Source organism: Protopterus annectens, chromosome 10.part0, assembly GCF_019279795.1.
Source record: "Protopterus annectens isolate FY-2018-M chromosome 10.part0, PAN1.0, whole genome shotgun sequence".
Taxonomy (NCBI): Eukaryota; Metazoa; Chordata; order Ceratodontiformes; family Protopteridae; genus Protopterus; species Protopterus annectens.
Genome location: NC_056744.1, coordinates 1,390,141,674 through 1,390,163,080, shown reverse-complemented (window position 1 = coordinate 1,390,163,080; position 21,407 = coordinate 1,390,141,674). Strand labels below are relative to the sequence as shown.

The 21,407-nt window shown below is 42.0% G+C and overlaps 1 protein-coding gene across 1 annotated transcript in view; it reads left to right on the top strand.

The window, feature by feature from the left end:
• COL24A1 (collagen type XXIV alpha 1 chain) overlaps positions 1–21,407 on the top strand; it is a 3,617,818-nt gene that overhangs the window by 1,511,205 nt on the left and 2,085,206 nt on the right. The window contains exon 10 of the mRNA XM_044086026.1: positions 9,959–10,003. Within this exon, the coding sequence (XP_043941961.1) occupies positions 9,959–10,003 (45 nt within the window). The remainder of the gene's footprint in view (positions 1–9,958; positions 10,004–21,407) is intronic.

Sequence of the window (21,407 nt, the reverse complement as noted above, 5' to 3'; positions counted from 1 at the left end):
TGGCAGTGGTCGCGGCTCACTTGAGACGTCAAGGATTCCAGGTGTTTCCATATTTAGACGACTGGCTCCTTACTGCCACCACTAGACATCAGCTTCTTCTATCCAGGGACTTCACCATCCAATCTTGCCAAGCTCTAGGCATTTCGATAAATTTCGAAAAATCTGCCTTGTCGCCTTGTCAATCTATTAACCTTTATAGGCGCCACCTTAGACACACTCAATCTTTCAGCCAGACTCACAGAGCAGAGAGTGTCAGACATTCGGAACCAAGTTTCCCTTCTCTTACAATGCAACAAAGTCAAAGCCAGACTAGTTTTGAAGGTGTTAGGACTCATGGCAGCAGCTATTCCCCTTCTCCCCTTAGCTCGCTTTCACATGAGGATCCTCCAATGGATGCTGTTTACTCAATGGTCCTTTCAACAGCTCCCGATGTCCCATACCATATTGATAACTCAATCATGCAAGAATCAACTGTCTTGGTGGATCACATCACCTCAACTTCTCCGAGGAAGACCCTTCACTCTTCCCCCCCCCCAGTCGCCACGTTGACAACAGATGCTTCCCTGATCGGGTGGGGGGGCATTATCAGGGCAGGACAGTCCAAGGCACGTGGCAACCTTTCGAGTGCCACTTGCACATAAACGTCTTAGAGATGAGAGCAGTGCTTTTAGCGTTGCAAGCCCTTCACGACTCTCTTCCCACTGGGACTATTGCAATTCAAACGGACAACATGTCCATAGTGTGGTACATCAACAAACAAGGCAGAACCAGATCATACCCTTTATGTCGAGAGGCACTCAGACTTTGGCAATGGGCGATCTCTTCTCAGCGTTTTCTGATAGCAACGCACATTCCCGGGAAATCCAACGTTATTGCAGACAAATTGAGCAGGGCAATTCTCATGCCCCACGAGTGGTCTCTAAAGAAATCAGTTCTAGAAGAAGTATTCCTAAGATGGGGCCAGCCTTGCTGCGATCTTTTTGCTACTCCCCAAAACAGCAAGTGTCACGACTTCTTCACTCTCTTCCCGTTTCCAGGCCATCCCACCAGAGACGCTCTAGTCCACGATTGGCCCCGGGGACTTCTATATGCCTTTCCCCTTTCCACTGATATCTCAACTAATTCAGAAAGCCATCGCCTTGAGAGTGACAATGATCCTCATTGCCCCTTACTGGCCTCGACAGATATGGTTTCCTTTTCTTCATTGTTACCTTTTGGAGCAGCCTTGGCATCTGGACCCAGTACCAGATCTGATAACCCACCAATCGGGTCAGCTGCACCAATCTCTGCCTTCTCTAAACCTCACAGCGTGGTTTCTCCGATTCCAACCTTAGCCAGGCTTCCCTCAATATCTCGCTCGGTCCGAGATATCTTGATAGCCTCTCATAAATCTTCTACCCGGAAGATTTATAGTAGCAAATGGAAACGCTTTTCCTTTTGGGCAACATCAAAAAACATAGATCCCTTTACTGCACCTATCCAATCTATTCTAGACTTTATAGCAGAACTCTTTCATTTAGGATCATCTGCATCTACCATTAGAGTTCAATTGGCTGCCATATCTAATTTTCATGTTGGTGTTTCAGAGTCTAGCATCATGGCTCACAAACTCTGTAAAGCCTTTTTAAGGGACGTATTTCTTCTCAAACCTCCAATCAAAGATCCCCTGCCTCAATGGGATTTGAACTTGGTTCTGGCATCCTTAATCCTTCCCCCATTCGAACTGGCGGCTTCATGTTCTCTGAAGTTGCTTTCTTGGAAGACACTTTTTCTGGTAGCTATAACTTCAGCGAGAAGGGTATCTGAACTCCATGCTCTGTGCAGTCGTCCTCCTTACTTAGTGTTTCACAAAGATAGGGTATCCCTCCGTACTAATCCATCCTTTTTGCCTAAAGTTTCCTCTCAAATAAACCTAAACCAAATTATTGATCTCCCCGTCTTTTTCCCTAACTATTCAAACAGGTCGGAACAAAAGCTACTTTTTTGGATGTTCATCGCCAACTTAGATATTACTTACACAGGACTAAACAATTCAGGAAATCTAATCAATTGTTTCTGTCATATGCGGAAGGGAAATTGGGCCTTCCAGTTACTAAAGTATCCCTCTCTAGATGGCTCACCTCTACAATTACCTTCATCTATGAGATCAGACATCAAAAACTACCCTCAAGACCTAGAGCTCATTCAACTAGGGCATTAGCTACATCCGTAGCTTTTCAGGATAGGCTGCCAATAGATTCCATTTGTGCAGCAGCCACCTGGGCTTCTCCTCATACATTCATTTCACATTACAAATTGGACATGGTTTCCAGAAGCCGTACCAATTTTGGTTCCACTGTTCTCAAGAGTCTGTTCCGATAGGCCACCCGGAATAAGGTGCTAGGGACGCGGTCCCATCCAGCAAGAATGAAGGCGAGATTGACAACTTAACATTAAGACGTTATGTACCTACCATAACGTTCCATGTTAGTTGTCTTCTCGCCTTCTTTCTTGCGTCCCACCCTCCTTCCCCCAAGCCTGGACAGACCGACAGGAATTCAGTTTGGGTTCTTCCTCTGGAAGTCGTCATTCCCACACGTTCTTCCACCTCTTTTATCCTTTCTGAGGTCTGCGATACCTTTTACGCAGATTGTTTTGAGGTGGGTTTCCCCACTCCATTCTATGGAGACTAGGGTTGCTTGGTATAGCTATCAAACGAGATCTGAGTAGTTACCGCCTAGCATTGTGGGATATAGGGGAGCCTCGAGCTGGTGGAATTAGTTCTCGAGCTTTAGTATTGGCCGAGTCGGAGCCGAGGATCGGCTCCGAACCCATCCAGCAAGAAAGAAGGCGAGAAGAAGACAACTAACATGGAACGTTATGGTAGGTACATAACTTCTTATTATAACCCAGGAGAAATGGGTTCTAAATATAGTGTCACAAGGCTACAAATTCCATTTCCATACTCTGCCAAAGGCAAACGGCTGGCCAGATCTGCCGAAAAATCAATGGGCAGAGGCACAAAAACATGTTTCATCCCTCATGGACATGGGGGCCATTCAGCAAGTACCAGAGCAAGAGCTGGGACAATGATTTTACTCAAGACTGTTCTTGGTACTCAGAAAGGACAAGGCCTGGAGGCCAATACTGGACCTATCTATTCTGAACACATTCCTGGATATTCTAAAATTCAAGATGTTGACTTTGCATTAGCTTCTGCCCATGCTGGGCAAGAACGCTTGGCTTGTGACTTTAGACCTAAAAGAGGCATACCTGCATGTTCCAGTCAGACAATCGTGCAGAAGACACCTCAGATTCAAGGCTGGTTCAATACATTACCAATTCTCTGCACTGCCCTTTGGCTTATCTACTGCGCCCAGGGTCTTTACAGAGTGCCTGGCACCAGTAATTGCATTCTGCAGACAAAGAGGAATACAAATATACCCTTACTTGGACGACTGTCTAATTCAAGCAGAGAACAAGGACATTCCTCTTCAACATCTGGCTTTTGTGAAAGGACTACTAACATGCCTAGGGTACACAGTCAACGAAAAGAAATCAAAACAAGTACACTCTCAAGATATAACATTCCTGGGTGCAAGCTTGAATACAACTGCCCAGATGGTTTATCTCACACCAGACAAACAAAAGCAACTGACTACCTATTTCACAATGTTGGCAACAAAGGCCCAGTTATCTGCAAGAAAAATTCTGCAGGCTTTGGGCTTCATGGCATCCTGCATTCTACTAATTCTGTATGCAAGACTGCATATGAGGAAACTTCAATGGCACCTAAAAGTGTTTGGACTCAACATTGCCACAGCCTGGAAACAATGATTACTCTCATTCCCTGCCTGCAACAGGAGTTTCGATGGTGGGCAAAGGCTTGTCACAAGAACAAGGGACAGCCATTCACATTACCCTCAGCCAGGCAGACACTAACAACAGATGCATCAGATTATGCCTGGGGGCCCACATGGCTGGAAGATGCATTCAGGGCACATGGACCTCAAACCAAATGCATCTACATATCAATCAAAAAGAGATACTAGCTGTTCAAAATGCCCTGACAGCCTTCAGGAACCTACTTCAACCGGGACAACTGCTGATAAAGACAGACAACACCATGGTCATGTGGTGCATAAACAAGCAGGGGGACACACATTCTTACCCCCTTTGCAGACTGGCTATGACATTGTGGGACACAGCTTTGACTTAACAAGTACATTTGCAGGCACAATTCCTGCCAGGAAAGGAAAATACTCTGGCAGACAAACTAAGCAGAAACCTCATGGATCCCCACGAGTGGCAGCTGGATCCACAAGTCTTCAGCATGATAACAAGGAAATGGGGATGCCCAGACATAGACCTATTTGCCTCCCCTTACAACTACCAACTAAAAAGATTCTGCACAAGGACTTATCACAGCCAAGCATGGAAAGTGGATGCCCTATCTTTCAGATGGTAAAACCTATCAGTATATGCCTTCTCTCCACTGCCTCTCCTCCCCAAGGTACTCCTAAAGGTCAGACAGGAGAAACCAAAGATGATACTAATTGCCCCAGACTGGCCCCGCTAGTACTGGTATCCAATCCTAAGGAACTTGTCTCGTTACCCAGCTTGGACCTTACCTCAGTTACCTCGCCTACTGTCCCAGCAAAACAATCAGATCCTGCACAGCCAACTCAGGACATTAAACCTGGCAGCATGGCGGATAATGTAGTCATACAAAAAACACCTCTCAGCAAAGCTGTGATGGATGTCATTCTGGAAGCCAGAAGGCCTAGTACAAGAAAGTCTTATGCTGGAAAATGGAAGAGATTCTGTGCTTGGAACCAGGCACAAAGAACTGATACAACTGTACCAAATATTCCTCAGATTTTGCAATACTTCACTGAGATGCTGGACAAAGGCTTATCCTTTTCATCAATTAAAATTCACGCCTCTGCCATTTTGGCTCATTATAATACAGAGCCACCAATTTTTTTCTCACCCTTTATTAAAGCAGTACCTCAGAGGAGCCAAAAATTTAAGACCTCCAAGGAGATCACCAATACCTGCATGGGACCTCAACTATGTCTTGGAAAAGCTCACCCTGTCTCCTTTTGAGCCAGTGGCTACTGTTGATGTAAAGTTTTTATCTTGGAAAACAGCTCTGCTTCTAGCAATTACTTCAGCAAGAAGAGTTTCAGAGCTACACGCGCTCATGGCTGTGGAGCCCTTTACCATTTTTTATCCAGACAGGGTCTCTCTCAGAACAAATCCAACATTTATGCCTAAAGTGGTGTCCAGTGTGGCTCTTAACCAAAGTATTCATCTGCCAACTTTTTATCCAAATCCACAGAACAAGGAGGAGATAATTCTGCACTCTTTGGACGTACACAGGCAGTTTAGATTCTACTTGGACAGGACCAAAGCTTTCAGGAAGACAGAGCAATTACTAGTGGCATATGCTGCAGGATCACAAGGAAAGGCTATTTCAAAGCAGACTATCTCAAAGTGGATAGGCCACTGCATTCGTTTATGCTCTTCACACCATGGCAAGCCAGTGCCTAAGGCCATTAGGCCACATTCCACCAGAGCTGCAGTCACTTCAGCAGCTTTTCTCAGGGGAGTTACAACCAGAGACATTTTAGAGGCGGCTACTTGGAGTTCAGTGCACACCTTTACAAAGCATTACCATCTGCCATTCTACTCTAAATCTAGGGCAGGCTTTGCCACTGCAGTTCTGCAGGGACTCATAGCCGCTCCTAATGCTGTTTAGCTCCAGCCTCCTAACCATAGCTTTGGGACTCTACCCAAATGTAATGACTGCAACAGTGAGACATGAAGAACATAGTACAGTTGTGTACACTTACCATAAATGTAGATGTTCAAGTGTATTCACTGTTGCAGTCCAGGTTACCCACCCACCATCCCCCTTTTTTCAATGGATCTTATCTTCCCTTCTCTGATTTATACAACCTATGTGGTGTATTTGCTTATAGATGAAGGTAAAAATTATATTGGTACATTTATTCTTTTATATATAGGTTCATAGATAGGTTTATAGATTAGTACTAGGCTAACTGCCCTTGTGAGCCACTTTAAGCCTAGCCAGTTATCCCTTATGAGAGTCAAACCCTGCACCTTGTGTTTGTAAGGCAAACACCTTAACCATTAGGCCACCCTCTCCCCTTATATATATAAATATATATTTATATATAAAATTTGGCTACCCTTTTAAGGGGCACCTGACATCTGGGGCAAGAAAAACTGAAGAAAATGGTGTTGGCCGCTTCTTTTATACCCCTAACGACCTGACGTCAGGGAGGGGGCGACAGCAGCTGACGCAGGACCCAAGACTTTGGAATTCAGGCCGGCTGAGGGCAACCTGCCAGCAGGATTACCCAAATGTAATGACTGCAACAGTGAATACACTCGAACATCTACATGTATGGTAAGTGTACACAACTATACTATCCTTAGCAGGATGTAAACCATATAGACAAGGCTATTTCAGCAGTTATAGTTCAAACATCTACTTTTGTGCTAAGTTTACTTTCACAACTGTAATGTCATGTTATAAATGTCGTTGGTGGAGGGTACAGCACAAGAGGACAACATGTGGCTGCTGCTGATGGGATTTTGGAAGTTGCATAGTGCAGTGAAACAGTAGCACATTCTACAAAACTACAGAGGGAGTGGTCAACTACATTTACCATTATAGGGTCCCTGTAGAGTTACAAGCTGAGCACACAACCTCACCTGTGCATAGCAGTCATCTTGTATATGAGGGACCTTCATGTGCTTCATATGTGTCTCCAGTCTACACAGCATCCAAAATGTGGATAACATCTGTGATGCAAATACCCCAAATAAGGGATAGATATAGGAGTGATATCCATGATTCCAGGAATGCCCCTGATATGGCTTCAACACTCAGCTTTAGCCAGTGAATGTGTACTTCAGTGATACAGCCACAGATGGTTGCTGCCAACAGCATTGTGGAAATGGTGAGTATTCTCTACAGGTTGCAAGATGACATGCGCCATCACCACAGTGACTCAGAGTATATCAGTAGGGACCACACAGTGCTGCTGATATTGCTGATGGCAGATGTTACCTCAACAGGTGTTTCCATTAGATGTATTGCAACTGCCCTCCAGTCTACCTCCACAGGCTATGTAGTCTGTGGCGATGGGAGGGTCCAGATTTGTGGTGGTCAGCCACAGAACATCCCAAGTCAGCCTAAAGAGAATATTGCTGAGACAGCATCACTGTAACCTCTGGGCACATATCATGCTACCCAACTTTATGGCCAATGGCACTCCTCTGACTCAACACATGGGATGCCTTTTTAGGCTGCACTTACATGGTTCTATACTTCTACAATTTATGTTATGTAGCATGACACACACTACACATATCTAGATGGGTAAGTCTGGACTGTGTTGTAGTGTCCCTTTTGAGTTGTCTCGACCTCAGAAGTATCCCTTCAGTAGTCTGGATAATTACTGCAAAATGTTTTGCCTTTTTACATAGGCTCTGTTATAGATCATTCCCTGTGTCATCTGAGGTTTACATATCAGGATCATAAACCAGGGCTCTATGGTATACATGACATCATTGACTGCCTACTTGCATGGTACTTTTGTGTATAGCTCTATCTATCTAACATGCTGCCTGCCTAAATTCCACCTTTGTGTATAGACCTGTCTGTCTTGCATGTGGGTGCACCTAGTAACCAGGTGACCCTATAGGAAATTCCCTCACTGGAACCTTTGGTGAGGGTTGGACATGTGTAAAATGTCTAAAGTATGTGAACTGTCTGAATGGCACATGGATACATTGTAATTAAAGCTCTGAACATTATAGGCCACCTGACAGTTCAGGTAGTGGAAACCAATCCTGCTAATGTGCCACAGTCCCTCTGAATCAGGTGGGGGCCTTGATAACAGCATCTGCAGTCTATGGTTTCCAGGCTTCCGGGAAAAATAGGCTGTCATAATGGCCTGTATGGTGCTGATTCTCTCCTCTGCTATTTTTGGGGCCAGATATGTTTTTTTTTCCTGTTCTACCACAACACAATGCTGATAACCTGCAGTATCCTTAATGCGTTTCCTGCATGTCACTGGAAGGTCTCTGTAACTATGTTGGTTAAGGCTACACATACCTTTGGATACACAACAATAGTCTTACCACACATTCCTCTTGATTCCACCTAGGGGAAACACAGTTTAACTAAGTCCCTTTCAGTATCTCTGACCACTTAGAAATAGTCCACAGTGTGCTTGTCTGTGAGCTGGAGATATGTGTCTGTACATCCTCCATATGTGAGCATGACCACAATGTCCAACACTACAAACTTTGGTTTTTATGGCACCTCCCCAAACATGCTGCTGTTCATAACATCACTCTCACTGTACAGCCCGAATTATAACAGTGAAAATCACCACAATGCAGCACAGCTGCTTCACATGTTTCGGAATTATTATGTCACTTTGGGATCCTTCATTTGCATAATCTGTGTGGCTGATTTCTTTGGTTTTCCTCATTTTCATATTATTATGCAGTCATTAGTATGTGGTGTACTACCTTGCTATTTTGACCATTAAGCAATCATGCTGTGTTTTTGAATTATCCACATCCTGTGAGCTGATGTTGCTTCTGCTACTATGCACAGTGCAGTGTGCTGACCAACTCCAAATTCCACTATGTCTATCATCAGTTCACGTCTGTGTGTTTCTGATTCTTTTGCAGCGAGCCCAACTGAGACATCTTTGTGAGTAAAAAAAAAAAAAATTCAGAGTGTTATGCTGCTTTATTTTGCATAACAATTTATCATCTTGTTCCATAACTCAAGAAAAAAAAAAGAAGTTTGTTGACCTGAGTAGTTGGCTGATCCACAGTGGACCCATTCCAGATTCAGGCTGGTTGTTACATCATGGCGGGAAAGAAACAAAGTAATCTAGAATAATACAAGATGATAAAACGTAATATGCTTTCATGACACTGGATAATTTTGTCAATTTATCAGTACATTAAACATGTTACACCTTGTTTTGATTATGAGTTACACAATCTTTATTGTATGTATTTAAACTTACTTTGTACACAATTATTTGCTCACTGTTTATGTAAATTGATACGTTTGTATACCTATTTGTACTGTAATCTGACCTCTAGTGCATAATCGTACTTGGATTATGGCTGAAGAGGATCAGTGGACCAGCTCACCTACATGGTTATCAAATGGTGAATAAATAATACAGTAGAGGTACAGAGTTAATAAAGGTAATATATGTAATATACATTGCTCCAGAAAATATCTGAGTTTAAAGCCCGTCATTATCATCAGAAAGTATCATTTGAATGTTTATTTGTATACCTCAGTAAGTGTTAAGAAAACCAGTGGTTATATAACAGATAACAGAAAATTGTCATTCTATATAATTCTTGTTAGTATACAGCTTATTTGCTTAGGTCAAGGTTTATATTGTATTAATGTATTTCCATATCTGTTGTCACTGTGTCATGTCATACTACATGATTTTCATTTGTATTCTGCTGTCATGCTTGGGTCATGGCTAAATGGTCTTCTGACCAGCCAATTACCTAGTTACCATAGAGTAAATAAATAAATAAATAAACCTGTGCACTTTTTAAGAAGTCTGCAAACTGACCACAGCACAATCTTAATAATATTTGTTTTGCATGGAACTAATGTGTACTTTTCTTTAGACTGGCAGTAAATGTAGATGTGCAACACTGAAATATATAGTTTTGCTGTCTTCACATTCTTAGCATGGAATATTTGCTTTACATTCTTGTGTATGATATATTACAGATACAAATCATAAAATTTGCTTAAAAAGTGATGCACTTTATTCTGAAACTACAGTATGCTTATTTAATTTTAATTTGAAAACTGCTGTTTAAATAATGCATTTGCTTTGCTCAAAGATAATAACCATTTCTTTTTTTCATTTTTCTGTAGGGTTTAGCTGGTCCAGAGGGTAAACCAGGTCCAAAAGGTGTAAGGGTGAGCAGAATATTATGAAATTATTTCAATAAGACTTCCCTTTTATAGTTATATGTTTTTGCACCTGTTACTGTTCTAATAGATTCGTAGATAAGTACTTGGCTAACTGCCCTTGTGGACCATTTTAAGCCTAGCCAATTTCCCCTTCAAAGGTGAGAATCAAATCCTGTACCTTGTGTCTGCGAGGTAAACACATTGACCATTAATATGCAAGGTGCCAGGTGTTTTAAAATGTGCATGTGATAGGTGATAGTGATATTTTGAATATTGCATGAAATTTCTTCTGCAACAGAATCATGTAATGAACTTAGAGATTGGAGACTGCAACTTCAAGATGTGCTTTATTTGACAATTAAACTTGATAACTTGCTTGCTTACCATGCTCCTTGTTTTTTAACACATTTGGAGACATATGAAGGTGCTAAGCAGTTAAAGCCAAGTTGTAATTTGGTAAGTTATGTAGTTATTTGGATTAGTGCTCTGACCTACATTTTGGACCACCCATAGAGAAATGTTCACATTATTAATGCACCACTGCACAAAAATTGAGTCATACCAAAATAATACAGTATAGTTATGAGTAACACATGAATATTTATTGCATTTCTGGATGTGGTGGCAAACTGCAGGAACATATAGTCACTATCAGCTTTTGGCAAATTCAGAGTATACACATTGCATTCATATGCACCAGTCAGTGCTTCAAGTGATGAATTGCTTGCCACACCCAGTGATGGAAAATGTCCACACAATTTGTTGTACTGTTAGTAGACAACATATGTGAGATAACCCGTCATGTATGCCTCATGTGGATGATCTTTTTATTTACTGGGACATCGGCTACAGTCTTTGAAATGTTCCAAAACTACCACATATCTTCTTGTAAAAGGGTCACTGTAATTGTAAATTATTAGATTTGATTTAATCCCACTTACCTGAGTCAGACCTTGGCCCAAAACTGTAAATGCATTGGCTTTCTCCTTCCTTATAGGCATCAAAACTGATTTTATACTGGAATGCACTGAGGAAGATATGCTCATGGCTTCATTGTGTGTCTTGGATTGCTGCACATTCTCTTCAAATTTTCATGTAATTTTTAATGTCATACAGTTTTCAGTGAAGAAAAATTGATTGCAGTGTATTCCTGTTTTTACACTTTGTCAGTTTTTCTTATTATTTCATTGCTGTGATTGTCATTATCTTTCATAAAGTTTACAATGGCTAAATTAATAAATAAGTAAAATTATGATTGCAGTGCAACTCCCAAAACAGTCACACCCAACATCTTTTAGTCTGGACTGCTGTGCATATTGCAGACTGAAGGTTTTGGCTGGCTTTGGCTTTTTTTCTAACTAAGAAAATATTTAAATCATTGGAGAAAAATCCAGAAAGAAATGTTTAGTTGAGACAGAAAAAACAGGAAGAGTAGTGTTGATATGGCAAGAAGCAGAGTATATTAAGGAAAAGGTTTAATCTTCAATGAATAGTGAGACTTCCCCATCTTTTTATTCGCCTTTGTGGCTGGCATTTCTGTTTTGCCAACTCCCCATATCAGGAATTCTGTAAAGTTTCTTCAGTGACTGAGGAACATCAACCAACACTGGGAACTATTAAAATTAAACAAACATCTTTATTGGTACTTATAATGCACCATCCTTCTGTCTTTCCTAAAATTGTATTGGAGGTAAAGGAATCTGAGCAATCTGTGTCCTTGGATGAAAAACCTGAAAACTTATTGCCTTTTTAGACTTTCTCTTCCTATAACTGAATCATTTCTCCTCTGGCCATTTCTTTAACAGATTATCAAATATTTTGATATTAAGGCACATTCCCTTGGTCTGTGAGCATAGAAAAGAAGGGTAATGGACTTGTACTACCTGCAGTAACAATGTTAATGCTTGTTTCCTGGATTCACAGGAGTGTGTTTTGATTGTATATGGTTGATAAGTTGCAGGTTGATGAATTTAGTGTTTGAAATGAAAATTGTTGAACTCAGTACATCAATAAAGCGACTGAACACCTGAAATATCAAAACAAGGCAGACTGTAAAAAGAAAACAAGTAGTTTGCCCTTGTGAACTGCTAACCCTAGTAGACATAATTTGTCTGAATTTTTATAGTGTTATGGGAATGTTTTTTTCTCAGGTATGGTGTACAGTTTTGGTTATTCGTAGGGGCATGGTTTAGGGGTAGGGCTAACGTGTTATCTAATGTTGTCATTTTCATTTGTTCCGCAACCTGTGGGTTTCGGATCTGACCTCAGATCTGACTTGGCCACTTTCCAAGCTTAAGATTCAAAGCTCAAGCTTCTCCTCTCCATCCCATAATGCCTCATTCCCCAGATTACCTCAGATCTCAGTTGCCGCTCGCCTGAAAGGTATTGAGATTTCGTTGCTCCTGTTATTTTTGACCTTAAGAGTTGCATACGTTGGCTATCAGCCGGTCTTTTTGGCCTTGTTCACTCTTCCTTCCTTTCCTCCCACCTTCTTCTTCAGTATATTAAAAAAAAAGTTTTTTTAGTAGTTTTGTAAGTTAATTCCCGCTGGTTCTTCCATGTGGATTAGTCTCTCTGTTTCTCTCTCCTCTTTTCCTTTCTAGTTTTTCTTTTTTTGCCTTTATTTCTCTTCTGATTGGTTTGTCATGACTAAGAAGCCCGATAAACCTTTGGGGTTTAAAAAATGCACTTCCTGTGGACACAAGATTCCCTTATCTGATGCCCACAGAGAGTGTGTTTACTGTCTAGGCCCAGCACACCTTGACATCTCTTGTGAAATCTATGGGAGGTTTAAACTGCGAGCGAGCTGCCAGACAGTTGCTGGTCTTGAAGGGCTTGCTTCCTCCTTCTACTCCTTCAACATTTTCCACTTCAGGAGCTCAAACCCCTGTTAGAAACCCCAAGGAAGTCAGGGAGAAGAGGAAGCATTCCCCTGAGCTTCACTCCTTGGAGCCGCCTAAAAAGGTTCCAAAACGTTCAGATCTGTCGTCAGATCCGATAATTGTGGTTTCATCTCCCTCGGCTTCCCGTGCTCCTCCTGTCTCCTCAGAGCCAGATGTATCAGCACGGAGCTGTCCTCCCAAGAAGGCCTCCTCCAAGCCAGTGTCCAGGTCACCTTCAATATCCTCCTCCATCAGGTCTACCTGTAGCTTGTCTGAACATGAGGTGGATAGATTGATGAAACAATTTCTCAAGGCACAGATTCAGATGGCGGTTTTGCCAGCTCCATCCCCTTCTGGATCCTTGAGCAGACATTCCCCTTTTCATCCTGTGGCTCCTTCTCCGATCCATCTTCCTTCTTCAGAGTTGTCGGATCCGATGGCCCAGAGAACAGAGACACTGGATCCTGTAGCAGTTGCACTTGCGAGTCTGACTGTTTCTCTGACATGCTAGGCTCTGACAGCTTTGGGACCCAATGCATCTCAGAGACTAAACTTAGATGTCAGGTCAGGGGGCTTAACTTTGACTCCAAGGTTTTTGGAGCTGTCACTTCCCCCTGGGCCTTGGTGTTCGATAGCTTGGTGCCGACTCCCCCTTTGGACTGGAGAATTGTGGAGGCTCCGGAGAAGTCTGCTGCGACAGCTTTCACTCTGGAATGATGCCTCTCGGATCCTCATAGGCATCTGCTTTGAGGTGGTGGAGAGGGTTCTAGCCCACCCTAGGGAATTCCCAGTTCTCCAACTGTCGGCTCTGATCCCCACCCCAAGGAATATGTGATTGAGGCCTCACGTCTTCCACCTGGACAGCCGGTGCTGCAAAGCCCCAATCTCTTCCTAGTGTGGAATCCCATTTTTCTTCCGATACCTCCCTGGAGTTTCCCACCAAGGAGGTCCCCCAGAAGAAAGAGGTGTAAAAGGAGACACCTGGATTCCCCGCAGTAATCCATCACTATAGACACTGACTTCGAGGAAGGGGAAAGGTCCCCTAGACCTCCACCTGATGATGTCTCCTTTACAGACATGTTAGAGATCTTCCATCAAAAGGGTGGATGGTCCTCTCAAAGCCCTAACCCAGAAGAGTCAGTGCTCTTGGAGGGATTTGGCAATGGCCCATCTACATCCTGGGTGCCCCCCCCAGTGGATCCTCTTATTGAGTTTGTTTCCACTAGGGCATAGAAGGATCCGGACACTCTAGCACCCATATGCAAGCGGGCTGATAAGATACTAGTTGCCCCCCTGTACAAATCGTACTGAACCAAAGGGATACCAGTAGATGCCATGGTTGTTGCAGCAGCCACCAAAAAGGAGCTAGCTCAGGAAAATCCCACTGTCCATCCCCCTAACAGGGAGTCTAGGGCTTTAGACAGGTTTGGAAAGAGGGTTTATGCTTTTTCCATGTTTGCTTTATGAGCGCTAAACTATCTCACTTTACCAGGCTATAGAGGGACTTAATCAATGAATTCTCAAGCTCACTTCCTGAGTCCATGTCTGAAGAGGAACACAAGACTTTTTCCTCCAGAATGCCCACTCTCCAATCGGTATCTGATTTGTCCATGATGCTGATTGTCTATGTGGCAGAAGGCACTTCTAGGGCCACTGGTTCTGGCATTGCCATTAGGTCCCATGCCTGGACGTGGCTGTGTGACTTTGTGGAACCTTTCAAGGTGTCATTTGTCAATGCAATTTTTGATTGTTCATCTCTGTTTGGCCCCACAGTTTGTAACACACTGTTCTGCAATGAGAAACATGGAAAGACCTTATCTGCCATCGGAATCCATTTTTCTACTCCACAAAGATCCTTCTCCAGGAATCAGTGTGGAGGTAAAAAACTGTGGTTCAGGAAATCTCAAGGTCCTTTTCAGGAATCTCAGGGCAGCTTTTCTCGCAGAGGCAGGGGGAAATGGTTACAATGGTAAATGGCACGCTAAGGGCAGAGGGTGTACACAGAATCCAGGGTCTCAGGATTCCTTCTTGGACATACCCTTTCAGTGCTCCTGAAGGGTTGCTGACTGCTCATTCTCTGGAGACAGTTGGGGGGGGGGGGCGCTTATCCTTGCACCAAGAAGCCTGGATAGTTATCACAAACGATCAGTGGGTGCAAAGGATCATATCCAGAGGATACTCCATTCCCGTTTTAGATCTTCCCAAGCCAAAGTCTTACGTCCCCCATGTGCCACCCAATCAGAGGGAGGCAGCAGCAGTAGAAATTGCAAAGCTGCTCCATAAAAGAGGCATCCAGGCGGTCCCTCCCAATCAAGTCGGATCGGACGTTTACTCAAAGTTCTATTTAGTACCGAAGAAAATGGGAGGCCTAAGGCCAGTTTTGGATCTCACATCCTTGAATAAAGCTGTGAAGAACTCGAAGTTCAGCATGGTCACAATTCAGTCAATCCTACCCTTTTTAAGGATAGATGACTGGATGTGCTCAGTAGACCTAAAGGATGTGTACTACCATATCAGAATGGAGAGGCGCTCCAGATGGTGTGTTTGTTTCAGGCTTGGAGCCAGTCATTACCAATTCCAAGTGCTTCCATTTGGTCTTACCACAGCCCCCAGGGTGTTCACCAGATGCATGGCAGTAGTTGCAGCTCATCTCAGACTGCAGGGATTTCATGTGTTTCCTTATCTTGATGACTGGCTCCTAACCGCTTCAGCCAGGCAGCTACTCATTCAAGCCAGGGATTGCCTGTTACAACTGGCTCCCACTCTTGGCATAACCATCAAAGCACAAATATCACAGATCCATCCTGTTCAGCTGATAGACTTTATTGGAGCTTGTTTGGACACAACCAAAACTATGTTTTTTCTTTCTCCAGACAGAATGTTGACTCTGTGACTTCATGTCTAACAGATCCTAGCAATTCCATCCCCTCCAGAAAAATTAGTACCAAGGGCATTAGGCTATATGGCTACCATGATAACTCTGCTTTCCTACAACACGCTTACACTTGCAAATCCTACAGTAGACATTATCAATTCAATGGTCGCTACATTAGTATCCGCTGACTCAACCTATAAAACTGTCACAGACATGCAAAGATTCTCTTCTTTGGTGGCTTCATTCCTCAGAAGTCAGCCAAGGTTGTCCCTTTGTTCTTCCTCAGCCATGCCACACTGGCCATGGACACCTCTCAGTTGGGGTAGGGGTGGGGCATTTTCTGGAATGGACGGTCCAAAGTACGTGGATGTCTCAGGAGACCAATTTGCATATCAGCGTCTTGGAGATGAGAGTGGTTCTTCTGGCATTGCAAGCACTACACAGCTTTCTTCTTCTGGGGACCATTGCAATTCAGATGAACAATATGTCTGTAGTGTGGAACATCAACAGGCAAGGGGAAACCAGATCTTACCCACTGTGTCGAGAAGCAGTGAGAGTGTGGCAATGGGCGATCTCTACCATCCGATTTCTAGTCACAATGCACATTCCAGAGAGTCTAACTTTCCAGCAGACAGGCTCAGCAGTACTTTACTGATGCCTCACGAGTGGTCTCTAAACCAGTCAGTGGCAAACGTGATCTCTTTGCCTCTCCCATCAACAAAAAATGCAGCAAGTTCTTTCCCTTGATCCCTCTTCAGGGACAGTCCCCAAGAGATGCTCTAGTCCATGCTTGGCCCCCTGGTCTACTTTATACATTCCTTCCCTTACCCCTGCTTCCCAGATTCCTTCAGAAAGTTCACCAGTTGAAAAGCAAAGTAATCCTCATTGCTCCTTTTTGACCTCGCCCGGTCTGGTTCACCTTCCTCTGGTCTCATCTAGTTTGTCCTCCATGGACTCTGGAACCACTTCCTGATCGGTTGTCCCACCCCTCAGGGCAGATTCATTTGAATCTTCAAAGCCTAAACTTGACCGCATGGTTTCTCCAGTTCTAATGATGGCTAAATATTCCAGGCTTTCATCCCCAGTTTGAGAGATTGTGATATCAGCTCACAAAGCATCTACCAGAAAGATATATGAGTAAATGGAAAAGATTCTGCATTTGGGTTCAACAGAAGCTAATAGATCCTTTTATGGCTCCTGTTCTTGTGATTTTAAATTTTCTGGCTTACCTCTTTCAGAATGACGCCAGCTATTCCATGGTGAAGGTTCATTTGGCAGCCATTTTGTATTTCCACACTGGGGAAAACTCATCTTCTCTAGCCTCTTCTAAGCTATGTAAGATTTTTCTCAGAGGCACCTTTTTACTTCATCTCCCAGTCAAGGATCCAAACTCCCCCTTGGGATCTTACTTTGGCTTTACAAGTGTTGGTTCTCTTCCCCTCTGAACCAGCAGCTAAAGTAGATCTAATGTTTCTCTCCTGGAAAACATTTTTAGTAGCTATTTTGTCAGCAAAAAGAGTTTCTGATCTCCAAGTTTTGTCTTCTAAACCTCCTTATTTAATCTTCCATAAGGACAGAGTATCTTTGTGGACTAATCCATCCTTTTTACCTAACGTGCCTACAGAAAGCAATATCAGTCTGTCCTTTTATCTTCCGGTTTTCTTCCCCAATTTTTAGAGCAAGGGAGAATACACAGTACATCTTCTTGATGTTCATAGGCAATTATGTTTTTATCTGGACAGGACAAAATCCTTTAGAAAATCTGACCAGCTGTTCATATCCTTTTCAGAGGTTAGAAAATGTACACTAGTTACCAAACTTACTCTGGCCATATGGTTACGAGATTGCATCTCCTTTGTTTATTCATCAAAAGGTATGTCTTTGTTGGAGCTTGTCAAAGCTCATTCTAAGAGAGCTATGGCGACTTCACAAGCCTTTTGCTCCAGAATTGTGCATCCCCTCTTGGTCAAGGTTTCATGCCTTTATTTCTCATTACAAACTAGACATTATTTTTCTTCCTCAACCTCCCCATCCTCCTTCCTCCTGGCCTTTTTTTATGTAGAACTGATGGAGTTGTTTTCTATTAGGAACTGTAGTTCTTGTGTTGAGCCCCTGAACCTTTCTTTTCTTCTTTGACTATGTAGTTCCCTTAGGTGTATATTTGTAGCAAACTTGATCTGAGGTAATCTGGGAAAATGAGGCATTATTGGGTGCAGAGGAGAAGCTTGAGTTTTGAATCTTAAGCTTGGAAAGCGTCCGAGTCGGATCTGATACCTAGAGGGTGAAGAAGAATGAAAATGGACAACATAGAACGTTATGATAAAAACATAACTTCTTTTTAAAAAGTGCACAGGGAGGGCACAACACAATTAAATGACTTGCTTAGCAGCCCACACTTGAAGAGGCTAGTATTGTTCAAGTGTGGCTGTCAAGTATGCAACTAAGCTTTGAACATTCCACTGTTTTGCTTTCTGTGTTACTCATAACACACTAGTTTGACACAGTGCATTGGCTTCCATTATATTCTGGATTTTTAAATATTTAACTTAAATATATTTAACCGGATATAGCCACTTGTTCTGTTGTTGAAATTGTGCACCAAACTAATTAGTATTTAGTTTATCTTCAAATCACCTTTCAGATACAGGTGATATCCTCGAACAGATGCATTGGGTAGTGCTTCAAATTAAGATAAATTAAAAAAATGTAGCAAAAGCATATAGAAACCTGATGAAGAGCAGTTATGATTTTTTAAAGAAATATTAAGTGTTCAAGTCAGACAAATAAGAGCACTTTGTTTTGAAAGTGGTGCTTTACTCCAAATTCAGAGAAGAAATATGGGGAATCATCAATGCCTGATTCAGTGTTTACAGAGTGGATCAGTTCTTCACTTCTTTTCCAAAAAAAGGTTTGAATGCATGACAAAAAATGTAATCTGCGCTGAATTTTATGAATGTTTGGTCAATCCCTGACAGCATTCAGCATTTTAACCCTGAATGCAACAGGTAGACAGGCCCTTGATTGGTCTTTTTGAAGTCTGATATTTGTAGTCCTTTTCAGATCATGGCCTCATTTGTTTAGCTTCTCAAAATATGTCTGTATTTCCATTTTTCTCTTTTACTTGATGTAATTTGCCAACTTTGTCCAGGTGTACTGAGTCCTTGGCAGCTTACATGGGCATCCTCTATGCTGATGACACATTTCAGCCCACATCTCTTATCTGACTGTCTGTGTGCTGTCTGGATGATACATGGCATATTTCTACATATGATTTTGACAGCATTTTGGAAAGAAGATCTCTACCATGGGCACCATTATAAAGTGTAGTTGTACTTTTTAGTAGAATTGGAATGTGTGATACTTTGAAGCTGCTGTGTCTTTCCAGGTATATTTTAGACTTTATTGTAAACTATATTTTCAGCTTTCATCTGTGGTCAGCTGTAGGCAGCTTGCCATTTATCCATCTAATGAAAGAAAGTAGTTTAACTATTTTTTCTCACTGGCTGATAATCATACTATGGTCAGTTTTTGAGCCTGGGTTCTGTCACAGCAGGCAGACATCTGTTGCTCTGGGTAATTGTCTTTATCTCAAAACAATATGTAAATTTAATTTTAACATACAAAACTAGATTTCTGTAGAAGTTAAAATGTATTTGCCATTTATCTTCAGGGAGACAAGGACAGAATCTGCCATATTTTTCATGTAGTTGTAAACCTGCTCCAGGTTTTGTAAAAATACTCTGACTTTGATCATTTTTGACATATCTACTCATAAATTGTCAGTATAGCATAGACTTCAGAATAATTTATGAATGTAACAGCTGTCTTTTTTTTTAATCTTCATAAGTTCACAGGTTCATAGCTAAGTACTAGGCTATCTGCCCATGAGGGCCATTTTAAGTCTAACCAATTTCCTTGCTTGAAAATTTGTAATATAAATATATTGAACTGCATATAGCCACTTGTTCTTTTGTTGAAATTGTACACCAGACTAATCAGCTATCTAGTTTATTTTCAAATCAGCTTCCAGACACAGTTGGTATTCTCCAACAGGTGCATTAGATAATGCTCCAAGTAAAGTTAAATTAAAAAAAAGTGTCTAAGACATATGACAGAGCAGTTGTGAGGTTTTTTTTTTATAGAAGTATCAAGTGATCAAGTCAGACAAATCTGAGCACTGTGATTTGAAACTAGTGCTTTGCTCCATATTCAGAGAAGGAAAATGGGGAATCATCCATGCCTGATTCAATGTTTACTGAGTGGAGCATTTCTTCACTTCTTTTCCAAAAAAAAATAGGTGAAAGCATGACAAAAAATATATTCTGCACTGAATTTTATGAATGTGTGGCCAATCCCTGACAGCATTCCGAATTTTAATCCCAAATAGTACACAGACAGGCCTCGACTGGTCTTTTTAAAGTGTGATATTTGCAGTCCTTTTCTGATCATGGGCAAATTTCTTTAAATTCGTTTTCAAAATTAATTAAATGCCATGCATATTTTTTAATGTAATAGCTGATTATGTTCTTTGTCTGACACAGAAGTGATCCCCAGCGTGTATTTCCTATTTCCCATCCACTCATCAAGATTTTTCTTGAAGAGTTCTAATGAAGAACTTTGCTTGACATAGATGGGTAGCTTGTTCCAGAGTATAGGAAGTCTCTTGGACAGGAATCTATCCCTCCAGGGTGTCCTGTTTATTGTGGTGACATAGTTTAGGTCCCTAGAGCGTGTAGCTCAGAGGGATTGGGATTACTTTAGGTGTAGCATGTCCAACAGCTCTGGGTGTGACATAGCTTTATATGTTAGGCAGAGATCACCACGGAGTAGGCGATATGCTACGGAGTAAAGCTGGAGTTTTTTGAGGCGGTCAGTGTAGGGCATTTGTTTGAGGCCAGTAATCCTCTTTGTGAGGTACTTCTGTGGCCTTTCCAGCTGCTGCTGCAGATGTCTTGTGAGGTACATTCCAAAAGGGGTGTTGTACTCTATAAGGGAGAATAGTAGTAGTTTGGAATCCTGGAAAACTTGTTGATCACCTTGCCATGTATAGTGCTATAACTGGACAGACTTACACATTTTGTGTCATAGATGTCTAGATACCATAGGTTCATAGGAGGGTGGCAAGTAAGAGTACACAGAGCTAGAGTGAACTTGCATGGAATCACTGGCTACGTCTTAGATTGCCTGAATTTTTTTAAGCAAGAAAGTTGTGGCCAAATATTTGTCAAATAGCCTTCCTTATCTGCCACTGATACAGTGTAGGTGTTGCCTGTAACCTTAATAATATGGTAGGATGTTTTATGGGGAAATTGTGGCTCAGGTAGCATAGAATCATTGCAATGGTGCCCAAAAAATGGCTCGCTCCCTACTGTTAAAGTCATTTTTGAAGCTGAGCTGCTGACTGGTACAGTCATTGTAGTTGAAATTCATCTGGTTGCCAGAATATAATTTTTTTTCTTTTTGGACAAGTGTTTCTTACCTAACTCTTTCCTTATCAAAGCTTGGGGTCCTGGGTTTGATTTCCTCCGTTCCATTTGCCTACTTTGTGACATAATCAAACAGTGCTAGTGGTTCACATCTGTAAAAAGGTGCTTGTGTAGAGTGGGTATCTGTGTAAAATGTAAATTAAATTAAATTCCAGGCTATGTAGTGC